Source organism: Hypanus sabinus, chromosome 3 (genome assembly GCF_030144855.1).
Source record: "Hypanus sabinus isolate sHypSab1 chromosome 3, sHypSab1.hap1, whole genome shotgun sequence".
Taxonomy (NCBI): Eukaryota; Metazoa; Chordata; class Chondrichthyes; order Myliobatiformes; family Dasyatidae; genus Hypanus; species Hypanus sabinus.
In genome coordinates, this window is record NC_082708.1 from 5,832,112 (window position 1) to 5,856,129 (window position 24,018).

The window sequence follows — 24,018 nt, forward strand, 5'->3', positions numbered from 1 at the left end:
TTTCTTACGTTCTTATGTAATGAATGGATGAATGACACAGGTTACAGAAATTCCTCCTCATCTGTCTTTTACAACTTGACCTTGATGACTCTAAATTGGCATCTAACAGTCCTGAACTGAAAGTTGGAGCTAACTGCATCCTAGAACACGTTCTACGCAATCAGGAAAGCTCCACAATGCCTTTACTTTCTGAGAAGGCTGAAAAGAGCTGGACTTTGCACATCTATACCCACGACCTTTTACAGGTGCACAGTAGACAGCCTCCTAACAAGCTGCGTCACTGTATGGTACGGAAACTGCACTGTGACAGAGAAGAAGCCTCTACAATGGGTAGTTAAAACTGCCCAATGTATCACCGGCACCAGACTACCCACCATCAAAGACAGATATACAGAAAAGGGCCAGTAACATCATGAAGGATCCCACCCACCCCGCTCGTGGACTGTTTGTCCCACACCCATCAGGGATGAAGCTACGTAGCATCCACACCAGGGCCACCAGACTCAAAAACAGTTACTTTCCCCAAGCAGTGAAGCTGATCAACACCTCCACCCACTAACCCACCCCTCCACACCCCCAACCACCACTACTTTATCATTTCCTGTCAGAGTCACCTTGTGTACAGACACTCCTGAGCCCAGCATCACTTTATGGACATACAATCAATCAGTATATGTAAGCTATCTTATGTATTTATATTTATTGAGTTTTTTTTATTATTGTGTTTAATTTTATTGTGTTTTGTTTTGTGCCGCATCGGATCTAGACTAACAATTATTTATTTCCAGTACTTGTGTACTGGAAATGACATTAAACAAACTCGAATCCTTGATTTTTGAACTAAGCAGTAAAATCGCCACAACCCACTGTGTTTCAGAGTTCAAGAAAAGTTCAGAAAACGATACGCAAAATAGCGACAACATGAACTTCCTGAAAGTTGGCTGGTCATCGAGGCAGCTCCCAACGGTAACTCAAACAGAACTCTGTCTGTTTCTGCAGGACCTCTTCTCTGCCTCTAACCTCCTGCTCAGTTAGTGTGAAGGTGAACAGCCTTTGTGGAAGGTGTTTTAGACCCCTGGATTTGCAGAGGTCAGTAACACAGTGACTGTTGGAAACGTGGCAGGCAGTCTTTGACACCCCAGCAACAGGGGATTAAAGACACCAGGCAGAGATCGCATGGACTGCCAGAGATTTTTTCCTAGGGCTGAAATAGCTAATACGAACAGCATAATTTTAAGGTGATTGGAGGAAGGTATAAGGGGGATGTAATAGGTGGGTGCGTGGATCACGTAGTTAGGGGTGGTGATAGAGTCAGATACATCAGGGCAGGGGTACCCAACCTTTTTTAAGCCATGGAGCCCTACCATTAACCAAGTGGTCTGTGGACACCAGGTCGGTAACTCCTGCATTAAGAACCCCTGCATTAGATAGGCAGAGGGACGAGAGAGAAATTGAGGTCTGTGTGGGAGGGAAGAGTTAGTTTGATCTTGGTTTAACAGAAATCCACAGCACATTACAGGCCCTTCAGCCCACAATGTTGTGTAACCTGCTCTAGAACTGCCTAGAATTTCCCTACCACATCGCCCTCTATTTCTCTTAAGAGTCTCTTAAGAAACCCTCTTGTATCACTTCCACCACCACTGCCGGCAGTGCATTCCACACACTCACCACTCTGTGTGAAAAACTTACCCCTGACATTCCCTCGGTACCTACTTCCAAGCCCCTCAAAACTAAGCACCCTCGTGTTGACATTTCAGCCCTGGAAAAAGCCTCTGACTAACCACACATCATCTTATACACCTCTATCAGGTCACCTCACATCCTCTGTCGCTCCGAGGAGGAAAGGCCAAGTTCCCTCAACCTATTCTCATTGGGCATACTCTCCAATCCAGGCAACATCCTTGTAAATCTCCTCTGCACCCTCTATAGTAAATTAAAAGGTCATTTAAATATAGTAAGCTTAAGTTAAAAGTTCGACACAACATTGTGGGCTGAAAGGCCAATAATATGCTGAACTGTTCTATGTTCTAGCTGCACTCATTGGCTATTTTAACACCCTGAAGATTAACTTGCAGGTTGAGTCGGTAGTGAGGAAGACAAATGCCATGTTAACATTCATTTCAAGAGGTTTAGAATACAAGAGCAAGGATGTGATGCTGAGGCTTCATAAAGCACTGGTGAGGCCTCGTCTTAAGTACTGTGAACAGTTTTGGGCCCCTCATCTTAGAAAAGATGTGCTGGCATTGGAGGGGGTCCAGAGGAGGTTCACAAGGATGATTCCAGGAATGAAAGAGTTATCATATGAGGAATGTTTGATGGCCCTGGGTCTGAACTCACTAGAATTCAGAAGGATGAGGGGGGATCTCATTGAAACCTGTTGAATGTTGAAAGGCCTAGACAGAGTAGATGTGGAAAGGATGTTTCCCATGGTGGGAGAGTCTAGGACAAGAGGGCACAGCCTCAGGATAGAGGGGTGCTCTTTCAAAACAGAGATGTGGAGAAGTATCTTTAGCCAAAGGGTGGTGAATTTGTGGAATTTGTTACCACATGCAGCTGTGGAGGCCAGGTCACTGGGTGTATTTAAGGGAGAGATTGATAGGTTCTTGACTGGAAGTGGATCAGAGGTTACAGGGAGAAGGCCAGGAACAGCGGTTAAGGAGGAGATAGGAAAAGAATCAGCCATGATTGAATGGCGGAGCAGACTCGATAGGCCAAATGGCCTAATTCTGCTCCTATGTCTTTGAGTCTTTATTGGGTACACTTGTACACCTGCTCGTTATTGCAAATACCTAATCAGCCAATCATGTGGCACAGCTCAATGCAGAAAAGCATGCAGACACGGTCAGGAAGTTCAGACCGAGCATTGGAATGGGGAAGAAATGTGATCTAAGTGACATTAACTGTTGAATGATTTTTGGTGCCAGATGGGGTGGTTTGGGTATTTTAGAAACTGCTGAGCTCCTGGGATTTTCACGCACAGCAGTCTCCGGAGTTTACAAAGAATGGTGCAAAAAAACAAACAAAAAAAATCCAGTGAGCAGCAGTTCTGTGAGTGAACACACCTTGTCAATGAGAGAGGTCAGAGGAGAATGGCCAGACTGGTTCAAGCTGAAAAAAAGGCGTCAGTAACTCAAATAACCATAAATTACAACAGTGGTGTGCAGAAGAGCATCTCTGAATGCACAACACATGAAATCCTGAAGTGGATGGGCTGCAGCAACAGAAGATCACAGACATACACTCAGTGGCCACTTTATTAGGTACAGGAGGTAACAACAGATCATATTGGATTATAAATGCATTTCACAACTTGTCGTCGAATCAGAAATATGCTTTGTTTTGCAGCTGAAGCCAATTCTCTCAGATATCGAATATCTCCAGGACCAGCATCTCCTCCTAACTGTCAAGTCAGTGGACGGTTATGAATCCTACGGTAAGCTGGCTGCAGAGATGCAAACGAGACTTTGACCACCAGCATCACACAGAGGTCTCAGACTGTCCGCTAAAGTTAGGCTCACTTTTCCACTCATAAATCCTTCATCGGCTCCTTAACACCCTCAGCTTCAGCCTTTCCCAAGGGTTCTGGGTCTCTCTGTGTCATCTCCTCTCCAGCCAGGACTAGGCTGAACACAAACCAGAGCAACACACACAGAGTTCTGGAGGTCAGGGTTTTGGGTGAAGACCCAAACCCTAACTGCAAAGGAAGACTGCAAAGGAAGGGGGTAGAAGACAGAATACGAATGTGGGAAGAGGGGAAGGAGGACAGGCTGGAAGGTGATGAGTGAAGCCAGGTAGGTGGAGAGAGGGATGAAGTAAGGGGCTGAGAGGTGATAGGTGGAAGAGGGAAAGGGCTGGGGAAAGAGCAGTCTGTTCGGAGAGAAGAGTGGAAGATGGGAGAAAGGGAAGGAGGAGGGGCATCAGAGGGAGCTGATGGGCAGGTGAGGAGAAGAGATGAGCGGGAAACCAGAATGTGGCAATAGAAAAAGAGATACGGAGAGGGAGTAGAAATTACTTCAAGTTAGAGAAGCCGATGTTCATGCTGTCAGGGTGCAGACTACCCAGATGGAATATGAGGTGTTTCTCCTCCAACATGTCAGAATGGGAATGGGAAGTAGAATTAAAATGGGAGCACCCGCCTTCTGCAGTGAATGGAGGAAAGGTGATCCACAAAACGGTCCCCTAATCTATAGACTAGAGGAACAGCACCGTCATATTCCATCCAGAGAGTATTCAACCCAGTGGCACTTGCAGTGAATTTTCCAAATTCCAGTAACCTGTCTCTTTTACAGACCCTTCTGTTCGAAGACTAGCTTTATTTGTCACACGTACATCAAAACATACAGTGACACGCATTGTTGTGTGTCAGTGATCCGCAGTCCAGCAACTGTTGCCACGCTCTTCACCAACATAGCATGCTCACAAGTCACTAACCCTAACCTGTACGTCTGTGGAATGTGGGAGGAAACGCTCGTGGTTACAGGAAGAACGTACAGTCGCCTTACAGACACCAGAAGGATTTATACCCTGTTTGGTGTAAAGCATTGCTGTAACCTCTATGCTACTGTGCATCCTGATGTACCCATCGTGGCTGATTTATTATCTCTCTCAAAGCCATTCACCTGCCTTCTCCCCATAAACTTTGAAACCTTGACTGATCAAGAACCTATCAACCTCTGCTTTAAATAGACCCAGGGACCGCCCCAACAGCTGCCTGTGGCAATGAATTCCACAGATTCACCACCCTCTGGCTAAAAAAAATTCCTCCATGTCTGTTCTAAAAGGATGTTCCTCTATTCTGAGGTTGTGCCCTCTGGTCCTGGACTCCCCCACCATGGGAAACATCCTCTCCACATGCACTCCATCTAAGCACTTCAATATTTGATGGCTTTCAATGAGATCCACCCCCCACGCCCCCATCATTCTTCCGAATTCCAGTGAGTATGGGTCCAGAGCCATATGATCTTGATATTTTAACCCTTTCATTCCTGGGATAAGTCTCATGAACCTTCTCTGGACCTTCTGCAATGGCAGCGCATCCTTTCCTATATAAAGGGCTCAAAACTGCCCACCATACTCCAAGTGCGGTCTGACAAGTGCCTTATAAAGCCTCAGCGTCAGGTCTTTCTGCTATGGGCTCCCCCCGTTTCACCGCTGTGTGTTTTCTGTCCCATCTCCCCCACAGGAGAGTGCTGCATCGCACTGAAGTCAATGATCGGCAGCACCGCTCAGGTCTTTCTCACCTCTCTGTCGCACCGCGGGGAGGAAACCGGGAACATCCGAGGCTCCATGAAGGTCCGCGTGCCAGCGGAGAGAGCCGGCACCAGAGAGCGTCTTTACGGTAACTGGCGAGGCTGTGTTTCCGCTCCGGGGCGTTCTTTGCCAGTCGGTACTGTCTCAGTTGTGCTGGTTGTTAATCTGCCGCCCTTGTCCTGGTAACTGTGTGCACATAAAGGTTCAGGGAAAATCAATATGTAATCTCTAGACTTTAAATTATTCCCTCAGTGTTAAACTCAGAACTTGGGGCAGGTCCTTTGACCAATGGTGTCTGTACCAAACTGAACTGAATCTCCTCTTCCTGCACATGATCAAATTCCTTTCATTCCCTGAATATCCAAGTCCCTATCTAAGGGTCTCTTAAATGTTTCTAACGTATCTATCTGCCTCCACCACCACCCCAGGCAGCTCATTCCAGACAGAGACTTTTCTTCCACGCCAGAAATGGTTAATACAAGGGGGCATAATTTGAAGGTGACTGGAGGAAAGTATAGGGGGATATCAGAGGTAGGTTTTTTACACAGAGAATGGTGGGTGCGTGGAATGCCCTGCTAGGGATGGTGGTAGAAGCAGATAGATACATTAAGGGCATTTAACAAACTCTTCAAATTTCAATGTAAATTACGTAAAGTACATATATGCCACCACATACTACCCTGAGATTTAATTTCTTGCAGGCATTCACAGTAAATGCAAAGAAACATATTAGAAACAATGAGAAGCTGTATGTAGCCTACGTATGTGCAGGAGATGACAAACTCTGCAAATACAAAGATAAAATAATAACTATACCCATATTAATGTATTCTTTTGCCATTATATCTTTGTCCAAAACCAATTTGGAAAATTTACAAAGAAAAATAAGAACTGAAATGACAAATGTTAGAAAACACTGCGTACACTTGAACACACTTGGATTAACACTGTAGGACAAAAGGAGGAAAGGAATTACAGACAAAAAGATTACATGACAGTCAGATAAAACTTCTAAAGATATATTTTCATCAACAAAAACAGGGTTCAGCACTCCGTGCGAGCATACGCAATTCTGCTAAGAAGGACACATCACTAAACTTAAATGAAAACACAACTCAGAAAAAAACTAAGAAATTAACACTACAGGAAAGAAAAAGTTAACCAATGGAAGAGCATGACCCTCAGTGGAAGGCATTCCCATGATGCTGAGAGAAACCGGAAACCATTCAACACGTTCTAGTATCCTGCAGCGGTTTAACTCAATCTGATTACTTACACAGGCACAGTCAACTGGCAAATATCATTCACCAAAACTTTCCTTTAAAACACAAATTCATTAAAGAAACCATACCTAACTATAAATTGAACTGAATCGACTTTATTACTTACATCCTTCACCTACATGAGGAGTAAAAATCTTTGTTACGTCTCCATCTAAATGTGCAATGTACAGTTTATAGTAATTTGTAATAAATAGTGTGTACAACAGGACAGTCTATATAACATAGAAATACAATTGTATCAGCGTGAGTTCATCAGTCTGATGGCCTGGTGGAAGAAGCTGTCCTGGAGCTTGTTGGTCCTGGCTTTTATGCTTTTCCCCAGATGGTAGCAGCTGGAACAGTTTGTGGTTGGGGTGATTCGGGTCCCCAATGATCTTTTGGGCCCTTTTTACACTGGTCTTTGTAAATGTTCTGAATTCACATCTACAGATGCACTGAGCTGTCCACACCACTCTCTGCAGAGTCCTGAGATTGAGGGAAGTACAATTCCCATACCAGGCAGTGATGCAGCCTGACAAAGGGTCTCGGCCTGAAACGTCGACAGTGCTTCTCCTTATAGATGCTGCCTGGCCTGCTGTGTTCCACCAGCATTTTGTGTGTGTTGAGTGATGCTCCCGTAGAAGGTTCTTAGGATTTGGGGGCCCATACCAAACTTCTTCAACTGTCTGAGGTGAAAGAGGCTCCATTGTGCTTTTTTCACCACATAGCCGGTATGTACAGACCGAGTGAGATCCTCGGTGATGTGTATACTGAGGAATTTACAGCTGTTCACCCTCTCAACCCCAGATCCATTGATGTCAATAGGTGTTAGCCTGTCTCCATTCCTCCTGTAATCCACAACCAGCTCCTTTGTTCTTGTGGCATTGAGGGAGAGGTTGTTTTCTTGACACCACTGGGTCAGGATGATTTCTTCTCTGTAGGCTGTCTTGTTATTATTTAAGATTAGGCCAATCAGTGTAGTGTTGTCAGCAAATTTAATTAGCAGATTGGAGCTGTGGGTGGTGACAGTCATGGGTATACAGAGAGTAAAGGAGGGGGCTTAGGACACAGCCCAGAGGGGTGGAGGTGAGGGAGCCCACTCTTACCACCTGCCGATAATCTGACAGGAAGTCCAGGATCCAGCTGCACAAGGCAGGGTGAAGGCTGAGGTCTCTGAGCTTCTTGTCGAGCCTGGATGGAATTATGGTGTTGAATGCTGAACTGTAGTCCAAGAACAGCATTCTCACATAAGCATCCTTCTTCTCCAGGTGTGTAAGGACAGAGTGTAGAGCTGTAGCAAGTCTGATTCAGTTTTAAAGTCAGAGTCCTGCAAATTATAACAGTTATCACAGACAGGACAGTCCATGATAACCGTCTGGAGATAATAATACAGGATAAACAAGCAAGAACAACTTGCGTAATAGATACTGTATAGTCATTCCAAACACATAACGTACAGAAATCAGTCAGTGAGAAACAGCAGAGATACACTGAATTAAAAGAGGAAACCGAAGGACTTTGGAACATGAACAGGGTATACACTGTCCCAATAGTAATACCTACAACTGGTGTCATCCCAAAGCTTTAAACAATTAGGCTGACACAGCAATATTTATGTAAATCTTCAGGAAGCCACAATACTAATCACCACGAGAATAGTCTGAAATTTCCCAGCAATTGAGAAATTAGTGTGCTTGATTCTGCCTGAACCTCGGGTTTTACCAGCTGGAGCTGAAAAAATAAACAATATTAATAAATAAATAAGCAATAAATATGCAGAATATGAGATGAGGCCGTGGTTGTTGGCGTGAGAGCTTGATTGTTGAGGGTAATAACCGATGGCAGCAGTGAGAAGAGAGCGAACCTGGCTGCTGGGGTCCCCGGTGATGGATGCTGCTTTCCTGTGACAGCGCTCCACGTGGACGTGCACAATGATGGGGGAGGGCTTTACACTTGGTGGACTGGGCCGTATCCACTACTTTTTGTGGGATTTTTCCATTCGAGGGGATTAGATAGAGGCACGGGGATGGTAGAAAAGTGGAGGGCTGTGTATATGGGAGGGTTTTGATTTTTTTTGAGTAGGTGAAAAGGAGGGCCGAAGGGCCTTCACTGTGCTATATTATATACCATGATTACTCGCGTTCCAGAAGTTAGAAAGTTGCTGTGTGTCTGGAAAAGCATTCAGATGCTAATGGAAAACAGCCGGGCGCTCTGGTCCGATGTTGCAGACTCTGCTGTCCGCTCTGTTTCCTGTTCAAATAAAATATCGCTGGTAGTTTTCAGGGCGGAATGCAAATTCTGGGCTGTGTGAGGGTCACACATTGCCTTACAGATGTGTCGGAGGGGCGGGCAAGATCCTGTTCCAATCATTCTCGTGGTGTGCAGACTGCCGTACAGCCAAACTCAATTTGAAAGGTGGTGGGGTCCCTTCAGGGAATTCAAAGTAAAGTTATTATCAAAATAAAACGCAACACGGGTGAATCTGCAGATGCTGGAAATAAATAAAAACACAAATTGCTGGCAGAACTCAGCAGACCAGACAGCATCCATGGGAGGAGGTAGTGTCCACAATGAAGGGTTTTGGGCTGAAACGTTGTCACTACCTCCTCCCATAGATGTCTTGCGTGCTGAGTTCTGCCAGCATTTTGTGTTTTTATTATCAAAATACATATTTGTGGCCATGATGTAACCTTTTATTGCGGGGAATCACAGTAAGTACAGGACACAATAGAATGAATGAAAGATCACACCCAACAGGGCGTACTAACAACCAATGTGCTAAAAAACCCAACAACAGGCGAGGAAACAGGCTGATAGGCTGTTGTGCCAGATTAACTGCTCTCTGAACTCCATTCCATAGATGCTGCCTGCCCTGCTGACTTCCTCCAGCGGTGTGTGTATCACTTGTGCACCGGGAGAACAGTCAGGCCACGCTGTTCTCCAGTCTGAACAGAATCTATTTCTATACGGAACTGACTCGCAGTTACGGGATATTGACCATTTGGTAAAACTGTGTGCATTTGGAATGCTTATTTGCAAAATTCATCGCCATTCACGACGAAGGTCTGAATAGAAATTATAAACAGACACCCGATGATACTTTGAAGATGGTAAAGGAATTGTTCCTTAGTTGTTGGGTGTGTTTCACGTCCTTCCGTTATAAGCCTGCCTGGTCTGCAGTGAGCATAACCGGCTCCGGTAATCCTTTCGCCTGGGCTGTTTGGACTCTATTTTACAATCTTCCCTTGCCTGAACATTATGTTAACCCTTGCCTTGCCGCAACTTCCTGAGTTCCGTAATAATCCAGTAGCGTCACGGCGATTGGTGTTAGCTTTCCAGTCCAAATTTAGGAATTAACTTCATCCGGTTGGGATCTCAACCTGTTCCGAGCATCAGAATTACTCCAAATAAACTTTAAACTAAATGTGAAATCAAAGTACATATATGTCACCATATACAATCCTGAGACTGATGGGTTATTTTTTGGTTAGTTGATTCGATCACACGTTTACTTTCGTCGCTCAATCTGGCCCCTTCCAACTCGATTAATCAAGTTGGGCGAACATGCAACGTTGCCCCCATCTGCTGGTAGCATCGAGAACTGCAGGCCAGAGCTTGAAACGCCAGCTCAACACTTACTTGTTTAACATTGCTTTTAACTAACATCTTTGTATCTTTTATTTTCATATGTTTAAGTTTTATTTTCATGTTTGCATTTATCCCATTGTAAAGCACTTTGAATTATATTTGTATGAGAAGTGCTTTGTAATGAAGTTACTGTTATTAATACAAAATGCTAGAAGAGCTCAACAGGTCAGGCAGTCTATGGAGAGAAATAAACAGTTTACATTTTGGGCCAAGACCCTTCATCAGGATGTTTTAACAGCACACATAAAGTTTTTGTTTAATGTAGAGATGGGCTATGTATGGTTACACTGGACAACAATTTTTTTTCAAAACTGTTGCTTCCACAGGAATTATTTTAAGATAGACTACTTGAAGCTCGAACAGAAATATAATTTCAGACTACTATTACACAGAAATTTGAAAAAGCAAATTAACTTTTATTGAATATAATTGCATAACGATGCTGATGCTTTGCAATAGTTCAGCTAGGCTAAAAATGTTTAGTTGATGATTTTTGTTTGTACTCACTATCTGAGGCTTCCTGCTTTAGTGTCCAAAATAATCAGCCAGCATTGATGGATTCTAGTTGCCTTGAACCATTTAGAAACATAGAAAACCTACAGCACAATACAGACCCTTCAGCCCACAAGGCTGTGCTGAACATGTACTTACTTTAGAAATTACCTCAGGTTACCCATAGCCCTCTATTTTTCTGAGCTCCATGTACCTATCCAGGAGTCTCCTAAAAGACCCTATCGTATCTGCCTCCACCACTGTCACTGGCAGCCCATTCCATGCACTCATCACTCTCTGTGTAAAAAAAAAACACAACAACTTACCCCTGACATCTCCTCTGTACCTACTTCCAAGCACCTTAAAACTGTGCCCTCTTGTGCTAGCCCTTTCAGCCCGGGGGATAATGCCTCCGTACGATCAATGCTTCTCATCATCTTTCACACCTCTATCAGGTCACCTCTCATCTTCTGTTGCTCCAAGGAAAAAAGGCCAAGTTTACTCAACCTATTCTCATAAGGCATGCTCCCCAATCCAGGCACCATCCTTGTAAATCTCCTCTGCACCCTTTCTATGGTTTTCACATCCTCCCTGTAGTGAGGGAGAACGGAGCACAGTACTCCAAGTGGGGTCTGACCAGGGTCCTATATAGCTGCAACATTACCTCTCAGCTCTTAAACTCAGTCCCATGATTGATGAAGACCAATACACCATACGCTTTTTTAGCCACAGAGTCAACCTGCGCAGCAGCTTTGAGCATCCTATGGACTTGGACCCCAAGATCCCTCTGATACACCACTCTGCCAATACTATATTCTCTCATCATATTTGACCTAACGAAATAAACCACCTCACATTTATCTGGGTTAAACTCCATCTGCCACTTCTCAGCCCAGTTTTGCATTCTTACAATGTCCAGCTATAACCTCTAACAGCCCTCCACACTATCCACAACACCTCCAACCTTTGTGTCATCAACAAATTTGCTAACCCATCCCTCCACTTCCTCATCCAGGTAATTTATAAAAAGAAGTCTAAGGGAAGAAGTCTAAATGGGAATGCAGAAAATGAATTTTTAGTGACACGGTTTTGTTTGCTTCAAGCATGTTGTCAACCAGCTGCACATAGTGTGATGCTCTGTAGTTGCCAAGAAAATTTTCAGAAACATCCTTGAGTGTCTTCGATGTGATTTTCTCCGGTCCCACTAGAAATTCTTCGAATTGCCTGTGATTGAATTGCCTGTTTGATTTGTGGATCAACAAAAGTGCTTTCCTTAATCTAGCTATCAGTTACTCAACTTGAATCTTGAATTGAAATAAGAAGCATAGACAATTTTTTTAACGGTGTGAGATAGGGGAAGTTCATGGTGATTTTCATGATTTGCAGACCACAATCCATAAGATATGCCCGAAAGTATTCAGGAGGCAAAATCTGTGTTGTCCAGTGCTGTCACAGGCAACCCTCATTGCTGCCTGTCACTGGGGTGACCAGGTTCACACAGTGGTGTTGGGGCCTGGGGGGAGGGAGTTAAAGCAATTACACCAGATACTATTCTTCCACATCGGGGTGGTGGTGTTCCCCCAACCCTGCTGCCCAAGTCCTTGCGGGCAGGTGAGTGAGCTACCTAACCTCCTCTTCCAAAGGTTGAAGTGCGTTTATTATCAGAGTACATATATGTCACCATGTACAACCCTGAGATTCATGTTCTTACAGGCATTCACAGCAAATACAAAGAAACACAGTAGACTCAATGAAAAACCGCACACAACAGGATGGACAAACAACCAGTACAAAAAGCAAGAAAAGAATAATAATAAATATTAGGAACAATAGATGACCAGTCCTTAAAAGAGAGTCCATAGATAATGAGACCAGTTCAGTGTTGGGGTGAGTTAAATTATCCCCTCTGGTTCAAATGCCCGGTGGTTGAGGGGTATAATTGTTTCTGAAACTAGAGGTGTGGCACTTGAGGCTCCTGTACCTCCTTCCTGATGGCAGCATCGAGGAGTGAGCATGGCCTGGGTGGTGGGCTTCTGTATAACTGACCGGCGTTCACACAGGCAGGGTGGAAGGGGAGAAGGATTTCACCATCCCTCGCTTGTTTACCCATTGGCATGGGAAAATAAAACCCTCTGAATGTAAAGCAGATGACGGAGCAAATCTCTCTCTTTTGCCTCACCACAGAATGGATTCGAGTCGACAAGGATGAGACTGGAGCATCCAAGGGAAAGCCAGGGAGCCGAACGAACCCGGATGTGAAGTACGGCCGCCATTTGCATTGAAGTACCTGTTTGCTTTGGCAGTGATGCCCCTCTGTTCTGGAACTGAGGAGAGCGGAGCCAACGTTTGACCCTGAAGTTGTCTCTGCACTTTCTAGTTCCGACCTAGAGCTTTGTTGAAGAGAATATGACCCTTATGGAGAGCATCAGTAGGAGGAATAATATCTCCCCAGTTGTCACAGAAACAGGCCCTTCAACCCATCTAGTCCATGCTGAACTATCATTGTGCCTGGCCCCATCATCCTGCACCTGGACCATAGCTCTGTACACCTCTCATCCATGTACTTATCTAAACTTCTTTTAGATGTTGAAATCAAACCCGTATCCACCACTTCCACTGACAGCTCGTTCCACACTCTCACCACCCTCTGAGTGAAGAAGTTCCCCCTCATGTTCCCCTTCAACATTTCACCTTTCACCCTTAACCCATGACCTCTAGTTCTACCTCACTGAAAGAATCCTGCTTGCATTTGCCTTGTCTGTACACTCATAATTATATACACCTCTATCAAATCTCCCCTCATTCTCCTGCACACTAGGGAATAAAGTCCTAACCTACTCAACTTTTCCCTATAACTCAAGTCCTGGCAACATCCTTGTCAATTTTCTCTACACTCTTCCAAGTTTATTGACCAGATTTGCATACAATACTCTAAATTAGGCCTCACCAATGTCTTTTTCGACCTCAACATAACATCCCACCCCCTGTATTGATTACTTTAATTTATGAAGGCCAGTGTGTGACATCACTTTCAAAGAATTATGGATCTGTATTCCTGGATCCCTTTGTTCTACTACACTCCCCAGTGCTCTGCCACTCACCGTGCAAGTCCTACCCTGGTTTGTCCTCTCAAAGTGCAAAACCTCGTACTTCTAGCTGCCATTTTTCCAGATCCCACTACAAGTTTCGATAGGCTTCCTCGCTGTCCACTCCATCTCCAATCTTGGTGTCATCTGCAAAGTTGCTGATGACGAGCAATAACGGACCCAACACCAATCCCTGTGACACACTACTAATCACAGGCCTCCAGGCAAAGAGGCAACCACTCTCTGGCTTTTCCTGTGAAGTCAATGTCTAATTCATTTTACTGTCTCATCCTGAATGCCACGCAACTGAACCTTCTTAATCAGCCTCCCATGTGGGACTTGGTCAGTACACATAGGCAATATTCCTGCCTTTCCTTCACCTTAGTAAGTTGTCATCTTGCTATGTTAGCACTGAAAGCATAGGGTGACACTTCTGGGCTGCCCCCAGGACACTCTCAGACTGCGTTGGTCAGTGATGCACATGACACAGTTCACTGTGCGTTTCGATGTACATGTGACAAATAAAACTAATCTTTCTCGATCTTTTTATCCATCACCACTTCCTAGACCACCTATCACCTACCGGTTCCTGACTCGCCTCTCCCCTTACTCCCAATCATCTTCCCCCTCCACTCTCATCCTGATGTATGGTCCCAATTGGAAATGTCCACACTTCACTTTCCCCTGACAAAAGCTTCTTGAGCTGCTGAGTTTCCCAGCAGTTGTTCATTGTCCAACTGTAACCGGTTTGCAGAGACGTACGGGTTGGGCTCGGTGAGTACCGGTTTGCAGAGACGTACGGGTTGGGCTCGGTGAGTACCGGTTTGCAGAGACGTACGGGTTGGGCTCGGTGAGTACCGGTTTGCAGAGACGTACGGGTTGGGCTCGGTGAGTACCGGTTTGCAGAGACGTACGGGTTGGGCTCGGAGATTACCGGTTTGCAGAGACGTACGGGTTGGGCTCGGTGAGTACCGGTTTGCAGAGACGTACGGGTTGGGCTCGGTGAGTACCGGTTTGCAGAGACGTACGGGTTGGGCTCGGTGAGTACCGGTTTGCAGAGACGTACGGGTTGGGCTCGGTGAGTACCGGTTTGCAGAGACGTACGGGTTGGGCTCGGTGAGTACCGGTTTGCAGAGACGTACGGGTTGGGCTCGGTGAGTACCGGTTCACTGTAGATCTCATCTGCCAGTCTGCAGGCATGAAGCAAACAGCTGCTCTCACCTGGTTAGCCCGCCTGTCGAGGCGCTGTACCAGGATGCGGCCGCTGTCACATGCAGACAGTTACTGGGAGCCACAGGTGAGAGCTGAGTGTCCGGTGGGGGTCAAAGGTGAGTGAGCTGCTCCAGAATGGACACAGCATGCCCCTTCACCTGAGGTGCTACCCCTCCCTGGACATCCCATACACCCATATTTTGATGTGCATGTGTCAAATAAAGCTGATACTTGAATTTGTTAATGTTTAGCTGTTCCTTTTCAGGGGGAATTTGAAGAAGCCGGTATCTCCTGAGACATCTGGGCCACAGCTTGGGAAACAGAGCGAAGAGCCAGAGAAACTGTCCCCCCTACCGGCTGGACGCACCCCTGCACCGCTCCCTGCAGTAGCTACGGAAGACAGGTATGGGTGGTGGTCAGGAATGGAGGGGATAGGGACAAGGCCAGAGGAGGTTATGGAGTTTTAGGGGCAAAGGGGATGGAGAGGGTCTGGGGTGGTGGACAGCAGGAAGTGTAGGGCAGGGAGGATGAAGGGTGGAGTTTGGGGTGGATGGGAACAGAAGGGAAGGTTCAGGGTTGGAGGGAGTGGAGAGGACTTTCAGGGATGGAGGGAGGGAGTGCGGTACTGGATGGAGGGGGTGTCAGAGGCGGAGGACATAGAGGGGGATGTTTGAGGGCAGAAGCGGTATCGAGGCAAAGGCGACAGTGTATTTTGCCTCAGTCTTCACTGTGGAAGACACTAGCAGTGTGCCAGATGTTGAGTGTGAGGGAAGAGAAGTGAGTGCAGTTACTGTTACAAGGAGAAGGTGCTCAAAAAGCTGAAAGACCCTAGAATACATAAGTCACCCGGACCAGATGAACTGCACCCTCGGGTTCTGAAAGAGGTAGCAGTAGAGATTGTGGAGGCATTAGTAATAACCTTTCAAAATCATTCGACTCTTGCATGGTGCCAGAGGACTGAAAAATTGCAAATATCACTCCACTCTTTAAGAAAGGAGTAAGGCAGCAGAAAGGAAATCATAGACCAGTTAGCCTGACCTCAGTGGTTGGGAAGATGTTAGAGTCAATTGTTAAGGATGAGGTGATGAAGTACTTGGTGACACAGGACAAGATAGTACAAAGTCAGCATGGTTTCCTTCAGGGAAAATTCTGCCTGACGAACCTGTTGGAATTCTTTAAGAGGATTACAAGTAGGATAGATAAAGGGGATGCAGTGGACGTTGTATATTTGGACTTTCAGAAGGCCTTTAACAAGGTGCCACATGTGAGGCTGCTTACCAAGTTAAAAGCCCAGGAAAGTTACCAGCATGGTTAGAACAATGGCTGATTGGTAGGAGGCAGTGAGTGGAAATAAAAGGATCTTTTTCTGGTTGACTGCCAGTGACTAGTGTTCTGCAGGGGTTGGTGTTGGGACCCCTTCTTTTTATGCTGTATACCAATGATGTATACCAAACTTTGTTGCCAAATTTGCAGATGATTCGAAAGTTGGTGGAGGGGCAGATAGTGCTGAGGAAACAGGTAGTCTGCAAAGGATCTAGACAGATTCAGAAAATAGGCAAGAAAGTGGCAAATAAAATACAATGTTGGAAAGTGCATGGTCATGCACTTTGGTAGTAGAAATAAATGTGCAAACTGTTTTCTAAATGGGGAGAAAATCCAAAACTCAGAGATGCAAAGAGACTTGGGAGTCCTTGTGTAGAACATCCTAAAAGTTAACTTGCAGGTTGCGCCGGTGGTGAGGAAGGCAAATGCCATGTTAGCATTCATTTCAAGTGGTCTAGAATACAAGAGCAGGAATGTGATGCTGTGAGTGTCTGGAAGAAAATGAACCTCAGGGTAATACAACGGGTTCCGGTTGATTGAGACACATCAGACCCCGTACACTCTGGCCCAATTAAGTGGCCGCCCTAATTTCTAGGAAATAGTCAAAATATATATAAAAATGCAAACTACAGTTTAATTTAGTAACAAATTATGTATTTTAAGGAAATACAGAACAAATTAGAACACTATTAGTTCTACTACAGTGCTATAAAACGGTGTATTAGTTCTTAATAGTTATCAACAGAGAAACTCATCCAGTGTTTGATGTCATGTACTTCTGATTGTAAATGAACAAAATCATCACAGACGCCGAGTGTAGATAGTAGACTGCCACCGCCTTCAAATTCTTTGTAGTGCCTAAAATAGTGAAATTGTTTCCTTTTCACTCCCTATGGTTTCTGGTATCTCCAAGCCTGAATGCTTGAAACCGCAGCGAGCAAAACAGTTCTGAATTGTTTTACTGCATACTTCTCCCCAGCTATCAGTGACAAGAATCACTGCTTGTTTGACACTATTTAAAAACAGGTCACTGTAAGCACGATATAGTGCCTAATGGCCACACAAGCACACAAGGCTGACGCTAGATAGAAACTGCTCGAGAACAGTCTCCTGTCCCAATTAAGCAGGATAGTGTCCCAAATAAATGAAGGGTGTTCTTGCTATTTTCTCAGTTTTTTGTTCTTTAAGAGTTGTCCCCAATAAACAACTGCCCGATTAACCAATGGCTCAGTGAACAAGAATCCAGTGTATATGGTGACATCTGGAGCTTTGATAATGAATGTTTTTTTTTGAACTTTGAGCTTACTCTGATCTCGGGGATGTCTCTTCCAGGACCAAACAGGGGGAGGCGCACGCTGACGCAGATGCGCTGTGTTCCAAGAACAGCTTCAACAATCCTGCCTACTACATGCTGGAGGGAGTGCCTCTATCCCCCGACCACCAGGTCCCGGGTGCTGTGAAAGCACCTCAGAAAGCCAAAGGCCACGCCACTCTGGGCCTACACGACAAGAAGCGGCAGCAGTCAGCTCGCCCTCCCCTGGCCAGCGAAGAGGCCTCGCTCTCGGACGACGAGTGCCTAACCCTCAACCGGCCGCCACCCGACTACCCCCCTCCACCCCTGCCCAAGTCAGCTGAGATGGACGTGATTGAAAATCCTTTCTACGCCACCTCAAAGGAGATCCAGAGACAGAGGTCCAAGGACGAGCCTGGCCTGAGGAACCCCGGCGGCAAGCACCGGCACCCCACAGACCCCTTGGATGCCAAATCTCCCTTCCCACCCAAACCTCACCCCAAGAGCCAACTGTCCCCCGGCACGGGCCAGCTACTGCCTCCCTACATGACCAACCACTGCGGCCCAGCCTACCAGGGGGCTGTCGATGATCACTCCTATTCCGCCCTGCAGATGGCCAAGAGCCTCAGCGAGGTGGACTACCCAGCGGGCAAGGCGGAGCCACCAATGAGGAACCCCCCACTGCCAGTGAAAGGTCAACCCCACCGAGCTTTCCTCCCTGACTACAGCCGCCCTGCTGCTTTCCCCCCTCGCTCCATTAAGGAGAGCATCGAAGAGGATATGGCGGAGGAGGTAAGATTGTCAAGATATGTGGAGAGGATGTTTCTGTGGTGGGAGAGTCTCAGCCTCAGAAGAGAGAGGTGTCCTTTTAGCATGGAGATGAGGAGGAATTTCTTTAGCCAGAGGGGAGTGAAACTGGGGAATTCTTTGCCACAGACAGCCGTGGAGGCCAATTCATTAAAGCGGAGGTTGATAAGGTCTTGATTAGTCAGGGTGTCAGAGGTTACAAGGAGAAGGCTAGAGAATGGGTTTGAGAAGGATAATAGATCAGCCATGACAGAATGGTGGAGCAGACTCAATGGGCTGAATGGCCTAATTCTCCTTTCTCTTATGGTCTCATGATACACTTCAGCAACCTCAAGAATTCTCTGGCACATTGTTCCATGGTGTTCTATGTTGTTGGGGGAGGGGGAATGAAGTCGCCTAATAAGGCATTGGCCCCTTTCATTGGGTTGTGGGTTCAGATCCCATCTAGGGTATACTTATTTCAAATATGGTGACAGAACTTCAGACCAGCACACTAATTGCTGGGGGAGCTCAGCAGGTCAGGCAGATCTGTGGACAAGAGTCAACAGTTGACATTTTAGGCAGAGATTTTTCCCCTCCATAGAGGGGAATCATCTTTGATGCTCTCCTTCCCCTTTGGCTTCTGCCCCCTTCTTTTTCAGTCCTCTCCACAGATGCTGCCTGACCTGCTGAGTTCCTCCAGCATCTGCTGGACCTCCTGTGTGAATCATTTCTGAACATTGATTTTAATGTATTCAGGAGATGCCTTTCCTTTGGGATGGATTGGGAGCGTGGCGGTTGGTCTTATGCTCTTATAGCACCAGCGACCTGGGTTCAATTCCCATCGCTGACTTTAAGAAGCTCATACATTCTCCATGTGACTGTGGCTTTCCTCCGGGTGCTCTGGTTTCCTCCCACATTCCAAAGACGTACTGGTTGGTAGGTTAATTGGCCGCAGGGGTGTCATTGGGTGACGAGGGCTTGTTGGGCTGGAAGAGCCTGTTACTGACTGTCAGGGGTCGGCAACCATTTTGCCTCTGTGGGCCGGATCATGTATTAATGAGCGGACGGTGGGCCAGATAAATGCCATAAAAAACTTGAAATATGGGAATTATCCATTTAAATACATCTAGTTATGCTTAGCCTCAAATTAGTGGATAACGCATGCTGGAAAATCATTTGTGCATAACAAATGATGCCAATTAGTAATCAAAGAACTGTTTAGTTGCAATTTATTTCAATCAAGGCATCTTTTGAATCTATTAAAAGGACACAAGGAATCTTTAAACATAAAACATATGAACATGACGCATTGAATGGTGGTAAATTAAGTATAATAAAAAAGAAAATTTTAATACAAACAGTCGATAAATCAGATCAACTTGATGCTGTTTGTTGCTTGAAAGCTTCTCAATATTGGGTGTCAGACTTGTTGATGCCAAGAGCAAGACGTCATCCAGATCGTAGCACATGAAAATATCTGGATATTTAGCATGGATTGCTTGTTAAAACACAGTGACGCTGTATCTGTTTACAAATTTGTACGATCCCATCTGAAAACCTGCGCCTGCACAGAGAGTGTCTAATACATATTAATAAGGTAGTCTGCCTTCCCGTCATTTGTATATACCAGTGTTTGGTTTGGAACAAAATGGATCCTGGGGCCAGTGTAACAATGTCCATCAGTGTGGTCGCATGAAACACTCTGAATAAGGAAAAATCGTTCGTGGGCCGAATCCGGCCATGGGCCATAGGTTGCCTACCCCTGCTCTAAATAAAGAGTAAAACAGGCATCAACAACCTTCCAGCTGTGTGGCTGGATCCTGTGGGCATTCACTGCTTTTCTACTGGGGGAGCGTTGTCAACCCCAACCAAGGTGCTTGGTTCAAATTGTCAGCTGTTGAAGCCATCATTGCCTCTGCTTTCCGAGGAGGCTGAAGAGAGCTGGTCTATGCACATCAGTGCTCAAGACCTAGAGCTGTGCAGGAGGGAGTGTCCTAACAATCTGTGTCACTGTACGGTATGGAAACTGCACTGCGGCAGACAGGAAGCCTCTACAATGGATAGTCAAAACTGCCTAATGTATTATCGGTACCAGCATACCTGCCATCAAGGACATATATACAGACAGTTGCTGAAAAAGGGCCGGTAAAATCTTTGAATCCACTCACCCTGCTCATAAACTGTTTGTCCCATTCTCATCGGGAAGGGGGCTATGTAGCATCCACACCAGGAGCACCAGGCTCAAAAACAGTTACTTTCACCGAGCAGTAAGTCTGATCAACCCCTTCACCCACTGACCCACCCCCACCACCACTACATCCACACTGGCCACTGCTCTGCACAAACCCTCAGCCCCCTTCATTCTACCCAATGCACTGCCACCTTACAGTTAATTGTACATTGTCTTATATTTAAAAGTCACGGAAGCGTAGCAGTTAGCACAATGTTATTACAGCTTGGGAGGTTTGCCCTGCACTGTATCGCTAAATAAATAAATATTTATTGTGTCCTTTATGCTTCTTGTGTTTTCGTTTTTGTGCTGTATTGAATCTGGAGTAAGAATCATTTCATTCTCCTTTACTGAAGAATGACAATAAACAGTTTTGAATCTTGAGTGACCCTTGGCCCATTCGATCCCACAGGCCTCGTGTCAGGCAAGCAGCACCAGCTCCAGCCTGTCTCACGATTCCAGTGTGGGAAACTGGTTACGTCGTCTGGGCTTGGAGAGGTATGAGGATGGCCTGGTCCGCAATGGCTGGGATGATCTGGAATTCCTGAGGTAAGTGTCTGCCCTGCAGGTTTGTGCCCCTCTCCTCTCACCACAGTAGTATACTGGTTAGACAACACTTTGCATTTCAGGGCACCGGAGTTCGGAGTTCAATTCCAACATCATCCGTGAGGAGTTTGTATGTCCTCCCTGTGGAATGGGTGGGTTTCCTCCTGCAGTTCAAAGGCATGTCAGTTAGTAGGTTCATTGGTAAATTGTCCTGTGGTTAGGCTTGAGTTAAATAGCTGGGCTGCTGGGAACTCAGTTTGGTGCTCCAGAAGGCCGTGTTCCGCGCTGTACCTTTAAACAGTTACATAGACTGGTTGATTGATTGATAGATGATCGACAGACAAATCCTGGTGTAACAAGGCCCCAATGGTTGATTTAATGCCTGTGATGTTCTAAGATGTCCCAGGTCATAGTAGCCCATGATCATGATCACCACTTGGACAGAAAGGCAAGGCAGAGAGTCACTCAGCTCAGGAACAGGCCCTTCAGCCCACCACATCTATGCTGACCACTTTATACATCTACATTTATAATATTATTGTTAATAATACTTTTTTCTATGTTTTTGTATTTGCACAAGTGTTCTTTTGCACACTGGTTGAACGCCAAGTTGGTGCAGTCTTTAGTTGATTCTGTTACAGTTATTGGATTTATTAAGTATGCCCACAAACAATTGAATCTCAGGGTTGAATATGGTGACATGAATGTACTTTAATAATAAATTCAGTTTGAAGTGTAGGATATTAGTTCCCGACCCCCAGTTCAGGTGCAAGCCCTGCCTTCTGTAGGGTCCCATCTTCCCTGGAAGAGAGTCCAATGATCCAAATGTCTGAAGCCCTCCCTCCTGTGCCAACTCCTTAGTTGCATGGTAAGCTGCATGATCTTCCTGTTTCTGGCCTCACTAGCCCATGGCGCAGGCAGCAGTTCTGAGATCACAACTCTGGAGGTCCATTCCTTTAACTTAGCGCCTACCTCGCTGAACTCACCTTGTCACCCCTCCTACCCAAGTCGTTGGTGCCAACAGAGACCATGACCTCTGGTTGCTCACCCTCCCACTTACAAATGTTGTGGACTTGATCGAAGATGCCTCTGACCCTGGCACCCGTGAGGCAATCAACAGTCCAGGAATCTTGTTTTTGTGCACAGAATCTCCTTTCAATTACCCTAACCAACGAACCCCCTATCACTATAGCTCACCTCTACTCTCCCTGTTCCTTTCTGAGCAACAGTGCCAGAAATCTGACTACAGTGGCTTTCCTCTACTAGGCCTTCCCCATCCCCTTCTCCATCCTCCCCAACAGTATCCTGTTGTTCAGGAGAACAGCCACAGCCGAACTCTGCACTAGCTGCCTGTGTCCTTTTCCCTCCTGATAGTCACCCTTTGTCCTGCACTCTGGGTGAAGCTACCTCCCTGTGTGCCCTGCCTGTCAACCCCTCAGTCTCCCAGATGAAGTGGAGTTCACCCGGTTCCTTAACACATTCTGTTAGAAGCTGCAGCTGGATGCTGCTCTTGCAGGTGAAGTCGTCAGGGACACTGGAGGTCTCCCTGCCTTCCCACATCCCAGAAGAGGAGCATTCCACTATCCTGCCTGACATGCCCACTGCTTGAAATGCGCAATAACAAAGAAAGAATAACTAATGAAAAAAAATCCACCTATGACCCAGGCCTCTTCTTGCCAAAGCCTCAACTCCCCACTCCAACACTGACCCACTCGCACGGTGGCTGCTCCCACAATGGCCGTTCTGCTTAAACATGATTTCTTTTTATTGGTCCTTGCCAAGCACCTAATTATAAACGATCTGGTGTCTCCGCGGATCTGTGGCACACAAGATGTTCCAATTACCCCTGCTCGCTTCGTTTAAACTCTCCCTCTATGCAATCCGGTGTCTCCTTGGGACTGTGGCATGCAAAATGCCACAAGGTATTAAGGTTTCCTCCCACAGTCAAAAGGTGCACCAGTTTGTAGATTAATTGGAGTTGTAAATCGCCCTGTGATTAGGTTAGGGTTAAGTAGGTGGGTTGCTGCTGGCTGGTGGTATCAGCAATGGACTTCGAGCCGAGTGATCCTGGGAATCCAGCAGGCTTCCTGGTGGCTTTCCTCCTGCGCTGCGTTGAGCATCGAACCAGCAACTGGTCAAAACAAAAATAGACAAAACCACCCGAAACAACAGAAAACAAATGGGTGGGTTGCTAGTCGGTGTGGCTCGTTGGGTCAGAAGAGCCTGTTCTGCACTGTATCACTACAGTAATAAAATAACACCATAAGCCTTCTTAAACACCCTTTTAATTTGCATGCTAACTGAGGGGCCTATTGATGTGGACCCCAAGTTCCTTCTGTGCCTCCATCTGCCAAGAATCCTATCATTAACTCTGTTTTCTGCCTTCAAGTTCGGCATTTCAAATTGAATCACTTCACACTTCTTCCGGATTGAACTCCATTTGACAAATTGGGTATAAACTAGGATCAACTTTCTGACGCCAGGACCACTAGACTCAAAAATCCAAGCAGCAAGGCTGATCAACACCTCCACCCACCCCTCCACGCCCCCACCACCACTACCTTATCATTTCCTGTTAGAGTCACCTTGTGTACAGACACTCCTGTGCCTAGAGTCACTTTATGGACATACTATCGATCTCTGTATTTAAACTATCTTGTATGTTTATTTTTTTTATTGTGTTCTCTATCTTAGTGTTTTGTGCTGCACTGGAGCCAGATTAGCAATTATTTCATTCTCCTTTACCCTTGTATACTGGGACACTATAGGAAACATCTTCTCCAAAGTTCAAAGTAAATTTATTATCAAAGCACACCTGGGATTCATTTTCTTGCAGGCATTCACAGTAAACACAAGAATCACAATAGAATCACTGAAAGACGGCGCACA

The 24,018-nt window shown here is 45.8% G+C and overlaps 1 protein-coding gene across 1 annotated transcript in view; it reads left to right on the forward strand.

Moving 5' to 3' along the window:
- inppl1a (inositol polyphosphate phosphatase-like 1a) overlaps positions 1-24,018 on the forward strand; it is a 188,493-nt gene that overhangs the window by 157,811 nt on the left and 6,664 nt on the right. The window contains exons 21-27 of the mRNA XM_059963612.1: positions 878-966; positions 3,346-3,433; positions 5,183-5,338; positions 12,837-12,912; positions 15,216-15,353; positions 17,606-18,356; positions 20,996-21,132. Of these exons, the coding sequence (XP_059819595.1) occupies positions 878-966; positions 3,346-3,433; positions 5,183-5,338; positions 12,837-12,912; positions 15,216-15,353; positions 17,606-18,356; positions 20,996-21,132 (1,435 nt within the window). The remainder of the gene's footprint in view (positions 1-877; positions 967-3,345; positions 3,434-5,182; positions 5,339-12,836; positions 12,913-15,215; positions 15,354-17,605; positions 18,357-20,995; positions 21,133-24,018) is intronic.